General features: G+C 40.7%; 1 protein-coding gene across 1 annotated transcript in view; it reads left to right on the top strand.

Moving 5' to 3' along the window:
- The window catches only part of setd1ba (SET domain containing 1B, histone lysine methyltransferase a), a 116,082-nt gene that overhangs the window by 7,051 nt on the left and 88,692 nt on the right, over window positions 1-20,339 (top strand). The window contains exon 6 of the mRNA XM_068005800.1: window positions 1,813-3,021. Coding sequence (XP_067861901.1) covers window positions 1,813-3,021 — 1,209 coding nt within the window. The remainder of the gene's footprint in view (window positions 1-1,812; window positions 3,022-20,339) is intronic.

The raw sequence follows: 20,339 nt of genomic DNA, 5'->3' as shown, positions 1-20,339 counted from the left end.
GATTAAAAATAAAATCGTTGGACTATAACTTGGTGTTGTAAAATTGTTTACAATGTGTCAGTAAAAGAGAGGATAAAATGGGAGGGGGGGGCGGGGAAGGAGGGGAGAATGACTGATTTTAAAAACCTGAACTAGGAATCTATAAATTAAAGAAGTTTCATCCCTGCTAAGTGAATAACTTGTTTTTCAGGATATTGTAGTAAAGGAATAGTTCAACAAAAAAAACAAGCATTTCGTGTTAATTTCCTGCTTAATTTTAATTGTAATGGGCAGTTTTGTGACATTGGTGGTTTTGAGCATTTTTTTTCTAGTATTGACATTTATTTCACACATCTATCAATATTTTGGAAGAGGTGACTTATATAATTTGGGCAGGTAGATTGGTAATCTGAGCCCGAAAAAGTCAGCTAATCGGAGTTGGATTAATTATTCAGTGAATGTAATGAGGTACGTAGACAAGTTTGGATCTTTAATATCTGTTAACGGAAATATTCATTTATGAGGGATTGTCTTAAAGGAAGCTGAGGTAATATTTTAAATCACATTTTCCAGCCATTTTCTTTTTTAATAAAGCAACCTTTTGACAGTACTGTACAGTAACACAATTCAAGGAGTTTCTTTAGATTCTGAATAATGCATTGATTACTCATGTTTTAATTTCAAGAAACATGCTACTGAACTTTTGTAGAAATGTAATTGTAATATAGCTACAGTTCTTCAAAACTGTAATTTTCCTTTCTCTTCGGGCTATGCTTAAATCTGAAAATAGAGAAAAAATGAGTTATTCAAGGTTTGGTTTCTGTAATTCATTTCACACCACTATTATTTTCCCTTTAAAATCATTTAATTCCATTGAACTAATTTATTTCTTGACCATTTTGTTAGGAGGTTGGCCTGACAACACAGCACACTTTTTGGTTGATTCTTTTTAATATAAAATAAATGCGCATATTGTTTGAAAACAAATACTCAAAACTATACTTTTAGACAATAAGCAAGTGGTTAAACATGGGCTTGTGATTGTGATTTTCTGTATTATTAGTTTCTAATCTCAGCCAGGCTAATTTGGGGACTGGGGAGGTGGGGGGAAGCCAAATTAGCTGAACAGAGGGTGGAATGGGTTGAGTCAGTCAGCCTGTTTCCATGTCAGTCTTATTGTCCGGCAGCAAAGCTGTGATGATATAGGCCTGAGGATGGTACATGCAACAGTGGACTGCAGATGTGGCAGAAATTATTAAAAAGGAGGGGACGGGAAAATAAATATTTCAAGCGAGTCTCAATGGTGCGACATGTTAGTATGCTGCCATACCACACCATGTCTATTTTCTTTGTTCAGTTCCTATCTATCTGAGGTGCACACTGAACAGCAATAGAGCACTCCCCCAACAGGAACAGGAGATCGGAAGGTGTGCCAACACAAGAAGCTGTGCATCATCCAAGGGCCAGCTGTGGAGTGGCTGTAACTAAAGCCTGGGAACCAGTCACCTCTGTGGAAATAAAGCTGATTAACTGATTCAGCTAATTTCACAGCAGAGCCACAATCCTAATTACAAGTTGGATTTTGGGAGAGGATATAATTTAAGCTTTTTTTCTCTTTGCTGAAAGATTAGTTGATTTAAACAACTTTATTTCTGTTCTGATATAATGTGGTGTGGCGTGTATTTGGGGTTGAGAAAATTGTACTAGATGTCTGTGCAGAAAACTAGATGCTTGTGACCAATCTTTAATTGTTTGTATAGATTTTCATTTTGGCTAAAACGTTTTTCCTTTTCCTTTTCCCCCCCCCCCCCCACCCCCAATCCATTGCCACAGGTTAATGATCCCCAGAAACCTCGAACTGGTGAAAATTACCTTCCCATGGGACCGTCTGTAACCCCAAATAGTAGCACCCCATTTTCCCACGATACTGCTTATTCCAGTTGTCGCCAGGATACACCAAATTCATACAGCCAGTATACACCGCAGTCGTCCCAAGGCACGCCACATACACCACGGGTGGGAACTCCCTACTCGCAGGATTCCAGCTATTCCAGTCGACAGAGTACACCAGCTTATTCTTACTCCCAAGAATCTGGGTACAAATCCAGAAGACCTGAATCTAATTATCAAGATTCCTTCAGGAGGTTGGGACATCATTACTCGCATAACACAGGATCGTACAGAGGCCCTGAGTTACCATTTAACACTTACAAATCAGCTCGCTCAGAGGGTGGACCATATTCGCATAACCCTTCAGTAAGCCAGTCTGGGACAAACTACCAGTCAGCCTTTTCTCCATACCAAAATGTGCATTCTGCCCAACCGCTGTATTCCCGTACTCTGGATCAACAACATGGTCAGACATCCAGAGACCACGATTACAGAAGACCTGTGCCACCATCTGAAACCTTTGGGCACAATAATGCCAATTTGGACTGCGTGCCTGTAAAGGAGAAGGCAGAAGATCCAGTTCCTTTGGAGAGTAACATCTCAAATGATCAAACACCTGTTTCCTTTAGCAAATCTCCTGAAAGGGCTGTGACTCCTGAAACCCTAACGTCTGAAATACCTAGTAGCTCAATACAACCAAACAGCTTAGATTCTCGTATTGAGATGCTTTTGAAGGAGCAACGGACAAAGCTTCCTTTCTTCGACCAAGAATCTGATGACATTAAAATGGAGCATAGTCCCATATCCTCCTCTTCCTCCCAGCTTTCTCCATTACCACTTCCTGGGTCAAATACTCAGTCACTTCAGCGAGGTCCTACTCCATCCTCTCGTCCTTCTAGCACAGGCCTAGAGGATATTAGTCCAACTCCTCTACCAGATTCGGATGATGAGGATCCTATTTTTGAAACTGTTCAACAGAATCAAAGCTCAAGGTCGACATCAGAGGCCAGTATGACACCTGTTGATCAGTCCAGTCTATTAAGCAGATTTTCCACATCTTCAGATGGTAGGACTCCTGCAGCTAAATCAGAAAGCTGTGAAGCAAACAAGGAAGTTGCTGAACCTACACCTACTCCCGATGCACTGGAAGAAGTAAGTAAAATCGCTTCAATATCTGAAGTTTGCATTGTATTTTAGAACCACTATAATGTTGAATAGAGGCAACAACTCCTCCTATAAGATTCCTGAGATTTATTTCCAGACAAAGGATACCTGTTTTTAGGAGTGGGGGGATTGGAATTTAATCCTAATTGGGAACTTTATCATTTGATGTGCTAATCAGAATATTGTTTCATGGATGCCAAAATTTTAGAGTAACAGCCATGCTTTCTACTATCATGGATTTTATTTTATGTTATTTTTCTGTGTTTTCCAATAATTTTTCTATTAGAAGTGGCCATAGCCAAGAGGAAAATGACTTGTAACCATTTAGTTATAACTTAGTTAGAATTCCTGGTCAAAAAATAAAGGACAGAGTCATACAGCAGACTCTGGCACCGCTTTTCAATGAGTCCTCTGTGTGGCAATGTAAGCTTGAAGTTTCATTAAATTGCTGCTGGTCAACCTGAGGCTAAGAGATGGGAAAAACACAAACAATGGGCACATGATGCCAACAATCAGAACAATATAATGGGCTTGTATTTTTGAAAAGTGTTAATATTAATAATGACCACTTTTTCGAATACACCCAAGGAGTACAATTATAGCAGTGAAACCAGTTCAATGCAAATCATTCCATTCAATTTTATGATTAATCAGCACATAGCCTTCCTTCACGGGGCCTAATATACTCATAGAATTATCATAGAATATTACAGCACAGAAGGGGGCCATTCAGCTCATTATGCCCGTGCCAGCTCTTTGAAAGAGCTATCCAATTAGTCCCACTCCCCCACTCTTTCCCCATAGCTTGCAAATGTTTCCATTGCCGAGTATATATCCAATTCCTTTTTGAAAGTTACTATTGAATTTGCTTCCACCATCCTTTCAGGCAGTGCATTCCAGATCATCATAATTCGCTGCCTACAAAACTTTCTTCTCTTCTTCTCTCTGGCTCTTTTGCCAATTATCTTAAGCCCGTATCCTCTAGTTACTGACCCACCCGCCAGTGGAAGCAGTTTCCCCTTATTTACTCTATCAAAACTCCTCATAATTTCGAACACCTCTATTATATTCTCCCTTAACCTTCTCTGCTCTGAGAGCAATCACAGCTTTTCTAGTTTCTCATCATCATCCTGTTGATGTCCATTCCTTTGAAGATCTTAAATACTTCAATAAGGTCATCTCTGAGCTGTCCTATTTTTCGCAACGTGAACATCCCTAGTACTTTTAGTCTTTCCTCATACCTTAGGTGCCCAATTTCATTTATCAACTTAGTTGCCCTTCTATGTACTCCTCCAAGGTCAGATATTCCCTCCTGTGCTATGATGCACAAACTGTACACATTACTGTAGGTAGGGGCAGACCAGTGCTTTGTACAAGCTAACTGTCACACCCTGAGACATGTGCTCAATTGTTCAAGCTAGACATCCAATGGTGATGGTTTAAGGATGTTTTCCACTAATACCCCAGGCTATCACTCCTGTATTGTTTCAGTCTAGGTATATTAAATCTATTGATGTCCATTGAGTTAACTCGGTTATATTTTCAAAGAACCCAACAGCATGAATCCATGTTCACTAATTTTTATCATTCTATGTTTCACCTTTCTTCCTTTCAAGAAATTCTGTTATTTCCCAACTGCTAATGCCAAAGCTAAGCTCACAGGTTTATAGATCCCCAGGTTAACCTTCCATTTTTTATAAATTGGTACCAGATTTATCTCTGTCTAGTCCCTTGGCAGAATTCCTGTATTTAGTAATTCCCTTAAGATATCTATCATGATGTGACCAATTTCATATGCCCCCTCCTTTACTAAGCTGTTTTGAAGTCCATCAGGCCCAGGTCCTTGCTCCCTTTCAGTGCCCTTAGTCTGTCTGTCACTTCTTTGTGAGTAACTATTAGTTTTCTCCCCTCTTGGCTTTTTTAATTCAAAATTTATTTGGAGAATGTGGTCCTCTGATTCATTTGTAAATACTGACACAAATAAATCATTAAGATGATCTACCATTTCTTATTCATTAGTTATCATATCCCTCCTGGGATCCCTCAGGGGTCCCACAGTTTTCTTTGTCTCTTTGATTTCCGTGCCTCTTTTTTAGTGGGAAGGCACCTTGTCTCCAATAAACCATCTTGTCATAGCAACATGACTTATTGGAGTGGAAGGGCTGGTGTGAAATTAACCTGCATTTCATCATTTGCCTGCCCTGTTGGTGCTTAAATGTGCTGTGTTGGCAGAAATAGACTTTGGTCAACTTCAACAGGGTTTTGTACATTTTTCTATACTTTTTGTTTAGTAGTTAGCTCTGATAACATACTTGGGCTTCCTGGCTGCTAGGAGTTATTGAGTTTGTCAGTGTGAAGTAACTTTGATGGAGATATAGTTGTTTACCTAGGGTGCTTCAACAAGCTTCTCAGTTTAACTTGTGTGCACTGCTGCAATCAATATCCACCCTACTGCAAGCCAGCTATCCCTAAATACATCATCAGTGCTCCTTACTGAATCAAAAATATAAAAAAAGTTAACAAATGCAGAAGTGGGGGGGGGGGGAGAAAAACAGATGTTGAAATTAATCATAGTTTTTGTGTGTTTAATTTTGTGGATATTGATGTTGAAACTCCTCCTGTAGGTTATTGCATTTTGTATACATCAGTGCAGCTCACCATCTTGCAGGTTCCTTCATTACAGCCCTCTATACATCACTGAGGAATAAAATACAGCCTGCGTTTCTCGAAGTTATGAGCATAGTTCTTTTCTCAAAACTGCTGAGCACCCTATTAGATTTTAAGCACTATTCCTAATCCAGGTCCCATCTGAATGATATCCAAAATAACTTCCATGTTTATTTACGGTAAGGGCCGTAACACATAAATGGAACTTCTCTATACTTCTAAGTTCAACATGTCCCTTCATCATTTGTATAATAATAAGTTTTAAGAAGGAAACTTTGAATTTTAAAATGATTATGCTGTCTGTAGTGGAGCAATAGGACACTAGTTCACCTCTACAGTTCATGACGTGGTGAGTTTACAGGTTCTACTGGGCCACTTGGAGAGGTGTTAAGTGAATGCAAGGTAATTCCCCACAGACAGTAAGGTTATGCTGACCTGTCCCACTTAGAGAATATCTACCAGGTCTTTGCAGATTTATTGGCAAGAATCCTGAGTGTAAATCATCTGCCTGCCCTGAGAGTTGGATAATTATGTGAAGGAGGAGGATGGGGGACGGAAATGAACTAAACATTTGGAGAGGGAAGAAGAGATTTCAGGCTGCGGTTGAGTGGGATTTCCTGCCACTCGTCTGCCCTGGCGTTGATACTGTCCAAATTCCCGACGAAGGGGTCATTTGCATAAAGGGGGTGGACGCTTGGGCCAGTTAAGGCATTGCCTTGTGGTGGGCTAGGAATTTTGGAGCAGCACTTTGATGCAAGTGTACTTTCCGTGGAGTGTAAGTGAGGCGGAACTACCAGGATTTCGGGTGGGTGGTTCCAATGCTCTCCTGGCTGGCCTCCTGCCTTACATCCTCTGTAAACTTGAGCTCATCCAAAACTCTGCTGCCCTTATCTGCACCAGGTCACGTTCACCCATCACCCCTGGGCTTGCTGACCTACATTGGCTCCTGGCTGGCAACACCTTGAATTTAAAATTCTCATCCTTGTTTTCAAATGCCTCCATGGTCTCACCCCTTCCTATTTGTAACCTCCTCCAGCCCTTCAACCCTCTGAGATCACTGCGCTCCTCCAATTCTGGCCTCTTGCACATCCCTGATTTTAATCGCTCCACCATTGGCGACCATGACTAGCCTAGGCTCTCCCTAAACCTTTCTGCCTCTTTATCTCTCTCTCCTCCTTTATGACTCTCCTTAAAATCTACCTCTTTGATCAAGCTTTTGGTCACCTGTCCAAATATCTCCTTTTGTGGCTCTGTCAAATTTTGTTTGATAATGCTCATGTGAAGTGCCTTGGAACATTTTACTATGTTAAAGGCGCTATATTAATGTAAGTTGTTGTTGTTGATGTCATCCTGCCAGTTACGCTTCCTCCTCTGACATCAGTGGGGGAAGGGAGTGGATGCAAGTGGCACCCTCCTCCTTCCCGTTGGAATTTCTCATTGTGAGGAAAAAGGGGCAGAGACCTGGTGGAACTGAGTATTGCCCTGAATTCTGGCCCCTGTGCCAAGCCTATGCCCTCATAGAACCCTCCTAGGCCTCGGAATTTTAGGACCGTCATGTTTTTTTAAAAGTACTTTGAAAGAAGGTGTGTTAATTACAATAGATGCCCAAATTAACCAGGCCTATGTATAAATTGTACTACTTCTTCAATCATGGAGTAGTGTGTTAATCCCTAATGGCCAACTGAATAAAAGCTTTGCCTTTTTTGTGGTTCTAGACCAAAAAGTACAGGATTTGATCAAGATTTCATACACCCCCCTCCTTTACTAAGCTATTTTGAAGTCCATCCCTTGCTCCCTTTCAGTTCACTTAGTCTGTCCGTCACTTCTTTGAGGGTAACTGTTGGTTTTCTCCCCTCTTGCCTTTTTAAATTCAAATTTTATATGGAGAATGTGCTCCTCTGATTCATTTGTAAATACTGACACAAGTAAATCATTAAGACGTTCCACCATTCCTTGTTCATTAATTATCATTATCCTTCCTGGGATCCCTCATGGGGGTCCCAAAGTTTTCTTTGTCCCTTTGATTTCCTGTGCTGTTTGCTTATCTCAGCCAGGAAAGGGGTAGGGATGCTACAGTTGATCACAGTGCTCTGAGCTCAAGGGGAAAAATCATTCGGAGTGCCCAGTCTCTGTCCAGTCACCCCTGCCGGATGTTGGATGAGGGCAGGATTGGTTGCGATGCCCTCAAAGGAAGAAAGGCTTGCCTTCAGGAGAGAACGGGAAAGAAAGCAAATGTCGGATGAAGGCTTTTGAAAGCAATGCTACTGATAGAATCAGATTGGCCACCACTTTGAAAGCTCTGACTAAGAGCACTGACTGAATGAATTAAAATCTGACTGATGTAAATGGTCTGAATGTATCCAATCTCCAATTGCCTTTTCCAGTCGTCATATTGAGGGTTATATATGGGTTGAATCTTCACAGCTTGGCCAGTCTATGATTTGATCTGACACTCTACTCTGTGCTACTCCATATTAGCTTTTAGCCTGGCCTGGCCTGGACCAATATTATGCACAATATTGTACCAAGCAAGGTTTCAGAACTGAGTTGAAAAGCAATCTTTTGGACGTCAGACTTGTGTACAGCAAAACCAAAAATATATGGAGAAAATTAGGCATTCTCTGTTGGCTGATTGCATACTATTGCTAATTTTACACACACATATAATGTTTTGTACATACATAACTGATTTGTTGTAAGAATTATTAATTTAGAAAGCAATTGATACAGTTTCACAGGTAACAATCTATACCGTTAGTATGTCATTTAACTATTAACCTCTTCATTTTGTCATTTACTACTTTGTGCCTTTTCATAAACCGTGGAGAGATGTGTTCTGATTGTTGATTAAATATAATGTCGGAAAGAATCTATCATTTTCTCTTGGCTCCAGCTTGTAGGCCGCTGGCGGGCCTCTACTGGGATGTATGCCAGCACATGTTTCGAATATCGTGTAAAGCTTATGTAAATATGATGCAGCGGTTTATATTCTGTTGGTACAGGGGTGCCCTTTTACGATTACGCTCTATGTTAAGTGCGCTCTGTTCTAGATAACCCCCAATTATTACAATATATTTAGTGCCGTTCATTACTGCTAACATCAAATATCTGTTAAGATTTAACTTTTTCAGTGTAATAGTTTGACATGATCAGCACTGTATTGTAGAATCACCGATTCTTGCTCCACAGTTTGGTCTATTAGACCCATTGAGTCGTGGGCCTTCACTTAGATCTACCATAGTCCTTCTGCCGATAGTGCTCCCACAATGATGTTGGGGAATTCCGGAATTTTAACCCAGCGATGATGAAGGACTAATGTTGTATGTCCAGTAAGGATGGTGTTTGACTTGGAGGGGAACTTGGAGGTGCTGGTATTCCCATGACATTGCTGCTCTTGTTCTTCTTGGTGGTAAAGGTCACGGGGCAGAGAGGTACTGTTGATGTACGCCTGGGAAGTTGTTGCACTGTACCCTGTAGATAGCAAATACTGCAGCCACTGTGCACCTGTGGTTGAGAGGCTGTATATTGAGTTCAGTGGCAGGGGCACCAAGTAAGTTGACTGCTCTGACCTGGGTGGCATCAAGCTTCCTAAATGTTGTTGCAGCTGCACTCATCCAGGTGAGTATTTGAGCCTCCTAATTTCAGCCATGTTGATGCTGGAGAGGATTTGAGGGGTCAGGAGATGAGCCACTCATCTCATCTCATCCCACAAACAGCAATTAGAAAAATGACCAGATAATCTGTTTTAGTGATGTTGGCTGAGGGATAACTTTTGGCCAGACACCAGGAGAACTTCCTCGCTCTTAATTCGAATAGTGCCACAGGATCATTTATGTTCCCCCAAGAGGGCAGATTAGGGCTTGGTTTAACGTCTTATCTGAAAGACGGCACCAAGAAAAGGCCCAGCCCACCTCCCTGTCCTTCAACAACTTTGCCATCACCAAGTCCCACACCATCAACATCCTAGTGTAATAAATTGGATAGCCAGGTGGTGAAGGATAGAATACTAGAGCCTGGTCTTCAGTTGCTTCCAAGCCTTCATTCACAGAGATCCATATTCTCTAATGTGCACCCCCTCGATAAGCTCTCATATAAATGGATACAAGAGAGTCCCCAATTGATATATACCACCTGAATACACTAATTGATATAAATCACATGAATACAATTAACACCTAGCAGTCATAATTGAACATAAATGATCTTGTTGCACTATTCGATGAAGAGCAGGGAAGTTCTCCCAGTGTCTTGGCCAAAATTTATCCCTTGTGTGTAAATTGGCAGCCGCATTTCCTACATTACAACAGTGACCACAAGTCAAAAGTACTTCATTGGTTGTGAAGCACTTTGGGATGTCCTGATGTAATGAAAAGCGCTGTGTAATTGCAAGATCTTTTCTTATGTGGCTTGAATGTTACTTGTCACTTGTCAACCCAAGCCTGGATGTTGTCCTGTGTTGGTTGGAATGGGCTGCTTTATTATCGGAGGAGTTATGAAAGGCGCTGAACACTGTAGAATTGTCAGCGAATTGCCTCAGTCCTAACCTTCTGATGGAGGGAAGGTCATTGATCAATCAGCTGACACTGCCCTGAGGAACTCCCGCAGCAATTTTCTGGGGCTATGATAATTGGCCTGCATCAACTACAACTATCTTCCTTTGTATCAGATATAACTCCAGCTACTGGACCTTACAGACCTTAGTTTTGCTAGGGCTTCTTATCATAGTAGGTACAGCACAGGAGGAGGCCGTTTGACCCATCGTGCCTGTGCCGGTTCTTTGAAAGAGCTGTCCAATTAGTCCCATTCTCCTGCTCTTTTTTCCCTTCAAGTATTTATCCAATCCCCTTTTGAAAGTTACTATTGAATCTACTTCCACCACCCTATCGGGCAGTGCATTCCAGATCATTACAACTCACTGTGCCTCTGTCTCTTTTGCCAATCAGCTTAAATCTGTGTCCTCTGGTTACCGGTCCTTCTGCTATTGGAAACAGTTTCTCCTTATTTACTCTATCAAAACCGTTCATGATTTTGAACACCTCTAACAAATCTCCCCTTAACCTTCTCGTTTATAAGGAGAACAACTCCAGTTTCTCCAGTCGCTCCACTTAACTGAAGTCCCTCATCCCTGGTACCATTCTAGTAAATCTCTTCTGCACCCTCTCCAAGGCCTTGACATTCTTCCTAAAGTGTGGTGCCGAGAATTGAACTCAGTATTCCAGCTAAGGCCTAACCATTGTTTTATAAAGGTTCAGCATAACTTCCTTGCTTTTGTACTCTATGCCTCTATTAATAAAGCTCAGGATCCCATATGCTTTTTTAACAGCCTTCTCAACTTGTCCTGCCATCTTCAAAGATTTGTGTATATGCATCCCTAGGTCTCTCTGTTCCTGCACCCCCTTTAAAATTGTACCATTTAGTTTATATTGCCTCTCCTCATTCTTCCTATCAAAATGCATTACTTCACACTTCTCTGCGTTAAATTTCATCTGCCATGTGTCTGCCCATTTCACCAGTGTGTCTATGTCCCCCTGAAGTCCGTTACTGTCCTCCACGTTGTTTACTACATTTCTGAGTTTCGTGCCATCTGCAAACTTTGAAATTATACCCTCCTATACCCAAGTCCAGGTCATTAATATATATCAAAAAGAGCAGTCGTCCTAATATCGATCCCTGGGGAACACCACTGTATACTTCCCTCCAGTCTGAAAAGCAACTGTTCACCACTACTCTCTGCTTTCTGTCCCTTAGCCAATTTTGAATCCACGCTGCCACTGTTCCTTTAATCCCATGGGCTTTAATTTTGCTTATAAGTCTACTATGTGGTACTTTTTCAAATGCTTTTTGAAAGTCCATATACACATCATCAACCGCACTACCCTCATCAAAACCCTGCGTTACTTCATCAGAGAGCTCAATCAAGTTCGTCAAGCACAATTTTCCTTTAACAAATTTGTGCTGACTTTCATTTATTAGACTATACTTTTCTAAGTGCCAAGTCATTTTGCCCTGGATTATTGTCTCTAAAAGTTTCCCCACCACTGACATTAGGCTGACTGGCCTGTAATTGCCGGGTTTATCCCTCACCTCTTCTTGGTGCCAAACCCGATTGAATGCTGTCTTGACGTCAAGGACAGTTATACACACCTGTCCTCCGGCATTCAGCTCTTGTGTCTATGCACGGATCAAGGCTGTGATGAGGTCAGGAGATGATTGTGGTTCTAGCAGAACCTGAAATGACTATCGGTGAGCAGGATATTCGCGGGTAGGGGTTGCTTGATGGGACTATTTATGACTATTTCCATCAGTTTGCTGATGATTGTGAGGAGGCTGATGAGGCAGTAATTGGCTGAATTTGATTTGTCTTGCTTTTTGTGGATAAACACACTTGGGCAATTTTCCATGTTGTCTGGTAAATGCAAGTGTTATAGCTTGGCTATTTGGGTGGCTAGTTCTGTTGTGCAGGTCTTCAGAGCCCATAGTCCTCGTTATGTCCAGTGTAGTCAAATATCTGCGCCATTAACATTGGATACTGGGATGAAAATAATAATTGGGATGAGGCACTATAAGAAATTTAGGTCAAACTATTTCTGAAAATCTGCAATTTGGTGATTTTCAATTGATCATTTAAGAATGTGTTTGTGGAAAAACTACTTTGATTTCCTGTGACTGGCACTGATTTACATTTAGTTTGCCAAAATGTATTCGTTTTTCCTTTTGGGAGTTGGCAGATATCATTTATTTTGTGTCCGCCTGATATGTCCTCATCAGTAGTAGGAACAAACAAAGATGAATTTAAAATAAAAGCACTATTGGAACCAGAAATTACTGTTTCATTAAAATATTTTGAATTAAGGAGCTCTGAGAGTGCAGTACATTTACTTTTGAGATGGTGTTGCTTCACACTTGTACAACTTCTCACAGCATCGTCCTGACTTCAGTTGGTCTTTGTGGGGAAGGGAATGGGGCATATCCGTCACCTGGACAGGGTGGGGAGCAAAACAACGGGGGAGCCAAAAAAGTGCCACTCTTGTTTGTTTTTTAATAGATGGCTACAGAGTAGCATTGGTAAAGATCTACAGGGAGGTCAGCTGAACAAGAGAATGATGTGCTGAGGGGAGCCTAAAGACGGCGTAAGGAAGGATTTTTAACTTCGAACAGCAGATGTTTAAAAAATGTCAAGTAGACAGGTGCTGCATAAAAATGTCCACTCAATTTGCTGTGTGTACATAGTTTGTGAAAAGTGCCAGATTAACACGTTGTGTGCCGGATTTCTTCCTAACTTTTCAGATAATTTGTGACCATGGATTGCACTTAAATTATTAAGTATTATACACCATGTTTTATAGTATTCTGAGAATAAGTTAGAAACTTCTAATTTTGGCAAAAAATTGCTATTGCAAGTCCTTGAAGGATCGTTATACAGTCCAATCAAATACACGTTGAAGTAACCTCGAAATAAGCAAATTGCTGGCAAAATATGCAAATTGTATAATCAGCCCTGTCTGGTTAGACAAAACTTCTTTTGTCTACTTCTGCAGTTTTTGTGCCTCCACCCTTTTCTCCCTTCTGCTGCTGAAATCCATGTCTATGCCTTCATTATCTTGAGACTTGACTTTTCTAATGCACTCCTAGCTGGCCTCCCCACATCGACCCTCCACAAGCTTCAGCTCACCCAAAATACTGCAAGCTAAGCCTTCGCCTGCACCAACTCCCAGGTTCTCATCACCCTGTCTTTTCCAGTCTCCACTGGCTGCTCATGACCCAGTGTGTCGATTTCAAAACTGTATTCTTCCTTTTCAAATCTCTGCATGGCCTCCCCTACCCTGACTGTGTGCTCTCATTTGCCTTATATCCTGGCATGCATTTTTCACTCCTTTAACACAGGACTTCATGTTCCTTCAGCTCCTCTGTTTGTTTAGCCATTACACTCTTGTGCTCTGGATCTCTCTATCCAGTTCCTTAAACCTTTTCCCTTTTTTGCTTTCAAAAACCTCAAAACTGTCCTTTGACCGTGCCTTTGATTGTCCATCTTAGCCTCTCCATTTTGTCTCCCTATTTCCGTGCTTGGTGTTTATTATATCCTCATCTTCCTTATTGTAAAGTACTCAAATGTCTTTCTGCATGTGAGGAATTCTATATAAAATACAAATTGTTATCCATATGAATGGATCCTTCAGTATCTACAGGTGTTTCTACAGAGGCCACTCTAGTGTGGAATTGGTTTTGTAGATCTTGGTGACATAAAAGTTTATCTTCAGGTCAGTTGGTTCCTTTGCAAAATTCTCAGGAAAGTACTGATGTTATTGGGTTTTATTTCAGTATGTACATGTACAACTGTGTTGACACCAGGCATATTTGAAGTATTGATACCAATTAGCTATAGGAAAACTCTCACTTAAGTCAATGCATTTTAATGTGCATGTATTTAATATACATTTCTTGTATGATGTATTTGATTCATCACCTCAAGACGCTCCCACTACCAGTGATGGAGCTGTTACAGTAAAACAATTTGCAAAGTTTTTCAGTAAGATCTTTCTGTCCACATTTCCTCACATTTTCTCAAAGTTTCCTGAACTCCAAGTGTTTTCACCTTCGTGTTACACAGCTAAGAAAGATCTGGTAGTAAATATGTGATAAAACTAAGGATGCATTTTCAGCTTTTCATACATTAAGCCCTAAAGACTGTCTGCGTGGCTCTAAGTAACACAATTGATCAAGGTCAAATTTTATTGCTCATTAACCCAATGATGACCTTTTTCCTTTTCTTCGCACATTCCATTGAGGAAGAAGTTCCTTTGTTTCCTTTTTGATGTAGGTACCTCAGTAGTAGACATTCCACTCCATTTGTATATAGCACCAGAATCATAGGGATATGTGTTTAATTTGTCAGTGGTAGTATTTGTACAAACCTGGAAATTAAAAAGATTACAGTTCAGTGAAATGAGTTTGCTAATTTTGGCAATAGTAGTTCCTAAGGGCATAAAATATAGTTTGTTTTTTTAAAAAAAAGTTCTTATTTGAAATGCTCCTTTAAGAAACATTTATGTTTCTTTTTAAATGCACTTTTTATTACTTCTGTTAGACCTGAGACCTGTGCTGCTACCAACATTGCTATGCTTCCTCCTTTTACCAGGGAGGGTGGATGGCTTAGTTCCAGTATATTTCTCGAGGGTTGCTTCTGTGGCTGGCGAATGGGATTTGTGTTACTGCAGAATAGGACTGGTCTTACCAGAATTTCAGCTCTTCCTTCCTCGCCAACCACCATCACTACCACAGTTGGCTCCTCTACCATGGAGTATTTCAACTAATGAGCTGGGTTAAAGCTGTCACAACTCACCTGACTGGAATAATGTCCAGTTATATTTATTTCTAGCCCAGTCTCCTCCATTATTAAATGTTTTATTCAGGGGTCCATGTTAGCTGTTTTAAGTACTTTAGGATAAGTAGCTGTTGACTTCCATTTGCCCTACATCCATTGCCCACATTTCTATCCCCCTCCCCATCCTCTCATCTTACACTGCTAGTTTTACATATGGAGTGAATGCACTTTTTTTGGGGCCCCAATTTGAAATCTTCACATGCTGCTATGCTCCTAATCTTTGATAAAGCAGTTACAGAGACTGATGAGAGCATGGGTCATTTACACAATCAGCTGAAGCCAGCTGGGCAAACAAATGTATAAAGGTAATTGCCCAAGAATGGATAACTAGGATATTGCTGATTTCAATCCTTTTTTTTTATCTATCCTGTAAATGTTCTTTATGTATTTTTTGTTTGTTCAAAAAATATATCACTGTGTTCGAATACAACACAAGTTTGGAATAATTCTACTCCTGAGTACCACAAATCATATCTGTGAAATTTTGTATTTTGTTGAATTTTTTTCAAGAAGTTATCTCAGCAAAAATATACCAGAGCTCAGCAACAAGTGACTGAGTCTGTTTGAGGTGTAACTTGTTTCTTAAGACCGTCATTTGGTGAAAGCTATAATATGTTTTTTTTTCTGTCTGGATTTTTTTCCCTCCAGACTTTCCTGCAAGTAGCTATTGTGGACTCTGACTAACTGCTCAATTATTCTAATGGAATATCATTGCTGATTAACGTTAAACATGTATTTTTAAATAACTGATGGACGAAAGCCTAGCTGTATTTTTGCAGGGTTTAGGTGTACATTTGTTTTTATTTTTAGTCCATAATAAGATGCAGCCAGAACAGCTATGGATGCAATATTTTTTGATCCAGGATTGACTGATGGGAGGGTTACAAACATAACACTTTTCAATAGGACGTGCTGGGTAGGAAGTAAATTAGAGATGATTTTACTGTAATATATATAATTTAAAAACCTTCACTGTGCTTTGACTTCAGCTATTAGAATTGACATTATATATATTAGTCTGAGCTATAGTAGCAAATTTATTTGCCTGGTAGACTGAAGTTCACGCCAGTAAAAGGAAATAACAAACTGACACAAGTGCAAATTATTTATAATTGAAGGCCACCCAAATTTCCAGAAGGCTACCCAAATTCCCCCAGTTGTTTCTGTCTCATGTAGAACAAAGAAATAGTATAGTACTGATCTGTTCTGGTGGAGAGGCAATAAAAAGGGGCTTTTTGTGGAAAAGGCCCTCACAATCCACATGCACCTGTACAGGGCTTTCACACGTTGAGGGAAAGCTGGTAACACAGTGTCACTGTGCTGGACAGGCACAAGCAGGTGTTTTTTTTCATTAAACCTCCTAGTAGAAGTCTTTCTTTATGATTTTATTCCCTCGTGATTTGTAACATCTGCTCTAGCATCTGTTTCTAAGTGCAGTTTACATTTTTCTTGGTTCAGTAATACTGAAGGCCTGGCATATGGACTTGTCAGTGGTATCTGAAATCCTGTTATATGGCGTAGACCTGGATGGTCACACTATTACTGGATACTAATCTGCTTTTTAACCCAAGCTACTAAGAATTTGCATTTCTCCAATTTGCATATTTGTGGATTTGATTGTTTCTATTTGTTGAGCTTTTATAATTATTTTAAAATCTGTTACCAACTCATGATTCAAATCAGTAGATTTGAATGAGATGAAGACTAACTTCTAATAGAATGTGAAAGGCTTTCCTATTTTCAGTTTTTAAAAATTTTTTAAATCAAAACTAATACCTTGCCTCTGTATCCATGGGCAGTATACTTAAGCTATGTTATATTTATAGCATTAAAATATTAAGAATAGTTGGGTTTTGAACATTGAAATGATTCAACTAATGTCACTGATGCTGAATGTCAAAGATTGAGCCCATACCATGGGAAAATCATGAAAAATGCAAATATTGTACATAACAGTATTGTCTCCTTGTTGCAAATCACCCTCCTGGAATCTCTGCTAATGGCATGTATTTCATTTTTGAACTTGTACCTATTTTGCCTGGAAGGAATTTTGTTTTAATTCAGGTTATATTGCTAGAAAGCTTAGGTTCAGTTTAGAAAAGGTTAACTCCTAGAGCTGCTCAAGTTATTTAGAATGTTGATTAGAATGGTTTCTGGAGTGGGGGGGGGGGAGGTGAAATATGAGATAGGCTAGCCAACATAAACATCAGAGTGTCCACCTTTGCCTCATATAGCTTTGAGACAATGAAGTTCATTAATATCTGGTCTTAGGTATTTCTTGCTATGATAGAGTGGTTTTAATTCATTGTACCCAGACGGGGGCTTTGCTGGACCAGACATACAGGCAATACCAGTCCCCGTGTCAAGGGGGTGGCTTTTCATTCAAATGATAAATTGATAGCTTTGTGGGTCAATCTTCAAATCACAGAGTTGAGGGAGGGTCAGAGGATTACCTTTTTGTATTTTTTTCTCTCTCTCATGTCAAGTCAGAGATGCAGATCAATTTCTCTCCTTTCTCTTGTTAGGTAGAGAGACTTCAGGTTAAGGTGCAAACCCATGCAACCTGTAACCAAGCAAGTAAGGAACCAGTTAGCTTAGGGACAGTTAGCTTGAAGACTGAATTTCTACCCTGAACGGCAGCACGGTTTATTATTTTTATGGTACGAGGAGCACTAGGAAATAATCGTATCTACCTGGAAAACTGTAATCTGTTCATTTATATATTCCATGTGTAATAAACTCGGTTGTTAGTTTATAATCGTGCCTTGCCTTACGAGAATACTTTTTAGTCCATCTCAAAGCCAGGAGACTGTGCATGGTGGCATATGCAAGACATAGGGGTCAATTTTCGGATGGCCGAGCGGGTGCATTCGTGGCAGGGCGGGGGCCCTAAAATTGGGGATTCCCAGAGCGGGTCCGGAGCCCGGCTCCAAACCGCCCACTTCCGGGTTCCCCAATGACGCGAATCGCCGCAATCAAAGCCGGCGGGATCCCACTTAAGATCATTATCTGGGTACTTGAGGTCGTTTACAGACTTCATTAGTTGGAGATTTTAGGAGGATTCGGATTTTGGACTACCCAGAGCACGTTTCCCATGCTGGGGGAAACACTGCCTGTTTAAACAGACATGTTGCAGCCAGCAGCCAGTGGCAGCTGCAAAGGTCCATTTAACAGGTGCAGGGTAAACCCTCATTCATTGCAGCAGGACACTTTGTCACCTCAGACAAAGTTTTGCCTGCCGCACTGTTGTCTCCACACTCTGAATTATTAAATCATACCCTAAACTCTGCTGACCAAACACATTTACCCACTTTGTGGATCCCCTCACACTCACACCGTCAGGATGGGTCAGGGGGGTGGGGGTCCATTGCTGCATTCATCACTCCATTGGAGGACAAGCAACATCACCAGCCTCGCTAGGCATGCCGTCCACCTCTGCCACATGGAGCTGCGCAACAGGCATCTGCACAAAGTAGTCGTGCAACTACACATACACGCACTGTAGGGTGACCCAATGGGTGGCATCAAGAGTGTGCATGGAAAACCTCGTGAAAGGGCCTTATTGCACAAGCCAGTCAAGAATGGCTAAGACGTGGCAGTAGTGGTGACAATATAATATGTAATGTGAGTTGATCACAAATCAAATATAAGTAAAAACCATGACAAACCCTCAAACACCCTTGTGCATCCCCTTCATGCTCATGACACGTTTGCCTTACGCTGCCTACTACACATATGTGATACATGCCCTGTGGCTGCAGCACAGGTAGTGGCAGGTTGGGTGAGGCTGACCGTGAAAGAGGTGCATCAGAGGGTAAGTATGAGACGGAGCCATGAGATTGTATGAAGATTGGGTTGAGTGGTCGTGGGACCTGGAGTGAGGCATCATTAAACCTGGGAGCAGCCTTCCCCCTGGGCTGCTCCATGCTGTAATTTTGGCTTCTTTCTGCAGCATCAGTCAGTGGAGGACTGCCCCTTTAAAAGAGCTCCTCCAGCTGACAGCCTATGATGCGGGTGCGCAGTCCACCCGCTGCGCAGCTTTCCAGCGCTAAACCCGGAAGGCAAGGTAAGTGGCTTCAATTTACTTACGATCGCGTGGGGAACCCACCGATTTTAGTGGCGGGTTACCCACGCGCCCAGTCGACCCCCGCCCTTGTTGGCAACCCACCTCCCTCCTAATATCGGGCCCATAGTGTTTAGTACACACAATAAAGGATCTATGTTATGAACTCCAGGTCATGCTAACTAGATATTGAGCAGTAATTACTCCCAATTGTACGGGACACAAGGACCACTAATGGGAATGACTGGTAAAGCCGCACAGAAGAGAATATCCAGCGTAGACCTGTGAAATTTGTAACAGTCTATTTAGCCCTAGGCATAAAAATACTGGAGATTTTTTTCAGTCAAAATAAACGGTAACAGCAAATTGTAGAGGAATTAAACTTTAATTTGACAACCAAACAATTCTCCAATTATTTTAATCTGACAAAATCAGTTTAATCATTATAAAGATGTCATTCTTTGAGGCCTATGCTCAGAGTGTGCCTTGGTCACTGGGGGTCTTTTTAAAAAAAAAATGCTTAGAATCTCTCCTGCAAGATCCATTAAAAGTGTATTGCTGGAAGTTTTGGAAGAGTAATGCGATGGAGAAGAATTTTAAAAATGTGGAGGAAAAAAGCACGAAACAAAAGCATTTTACTTCCTAGTATTGTAATAATAAGCAAGAAAACATTGCAGGGATTTTTGTTATCTTTTTGATTTAGGTGCAGAAATGGATGCAGTCTTCACTTTATGTACCAGTGGAGTGGTAAAGGCAGTGGCAGTTATTATGATCCTGTTGGCTATCTTGCATTTTGTTTGTGGCATATTGAATAGATCTGCTGCAGTTATTAAGATAAACTAATTATTAGAAATTTTCAATCTGCAGTCAATAATGTAGGAGAGAATATCCGGAATGAACAGGACTGTTTTTATCTGGAGAAGAAGTTATTTATTGGTTGGGGGGGGGGTTTCTATTAATAAAACATGCTCATTGATGGGACAGTATATTCGTAAACATGCAGGAAAACTTTAAATTACAGCTACAAACTATATTAAAATTAATAAATGCTTGCATTTATATAGTCCATATTACGTCAAAGTATTTCAAACCACTGCACGCAACAAACTACTTTTGGAGTGTAGTGTCTGTTACATAAGCAGACTATTTAAAGAAAGAAAGACTTGCATTTATGTAGCATCTTTCATGACCTCA

Source organism: Heptranchias perlo, chromosome 25 (assembly GCF_035084215.1).
Source record: "Heptranchias perlo isolate sHepPer1 chromosome 25, sHepPer1.hap1, whole genome shotgun sequence".
Taxonomy (NCBI): domain Eukaryota; kingdom Metazoa; phylum Chordata; class Chondrichthyes; order Hexanchiformes; family Hexanchidae; genus Heptranchias; species Heptranchias perlo.
Note: the sequence above shows the minus strand (reverse complement) of the source record. Positions and strands in the feature narration are given on the sequence as shown.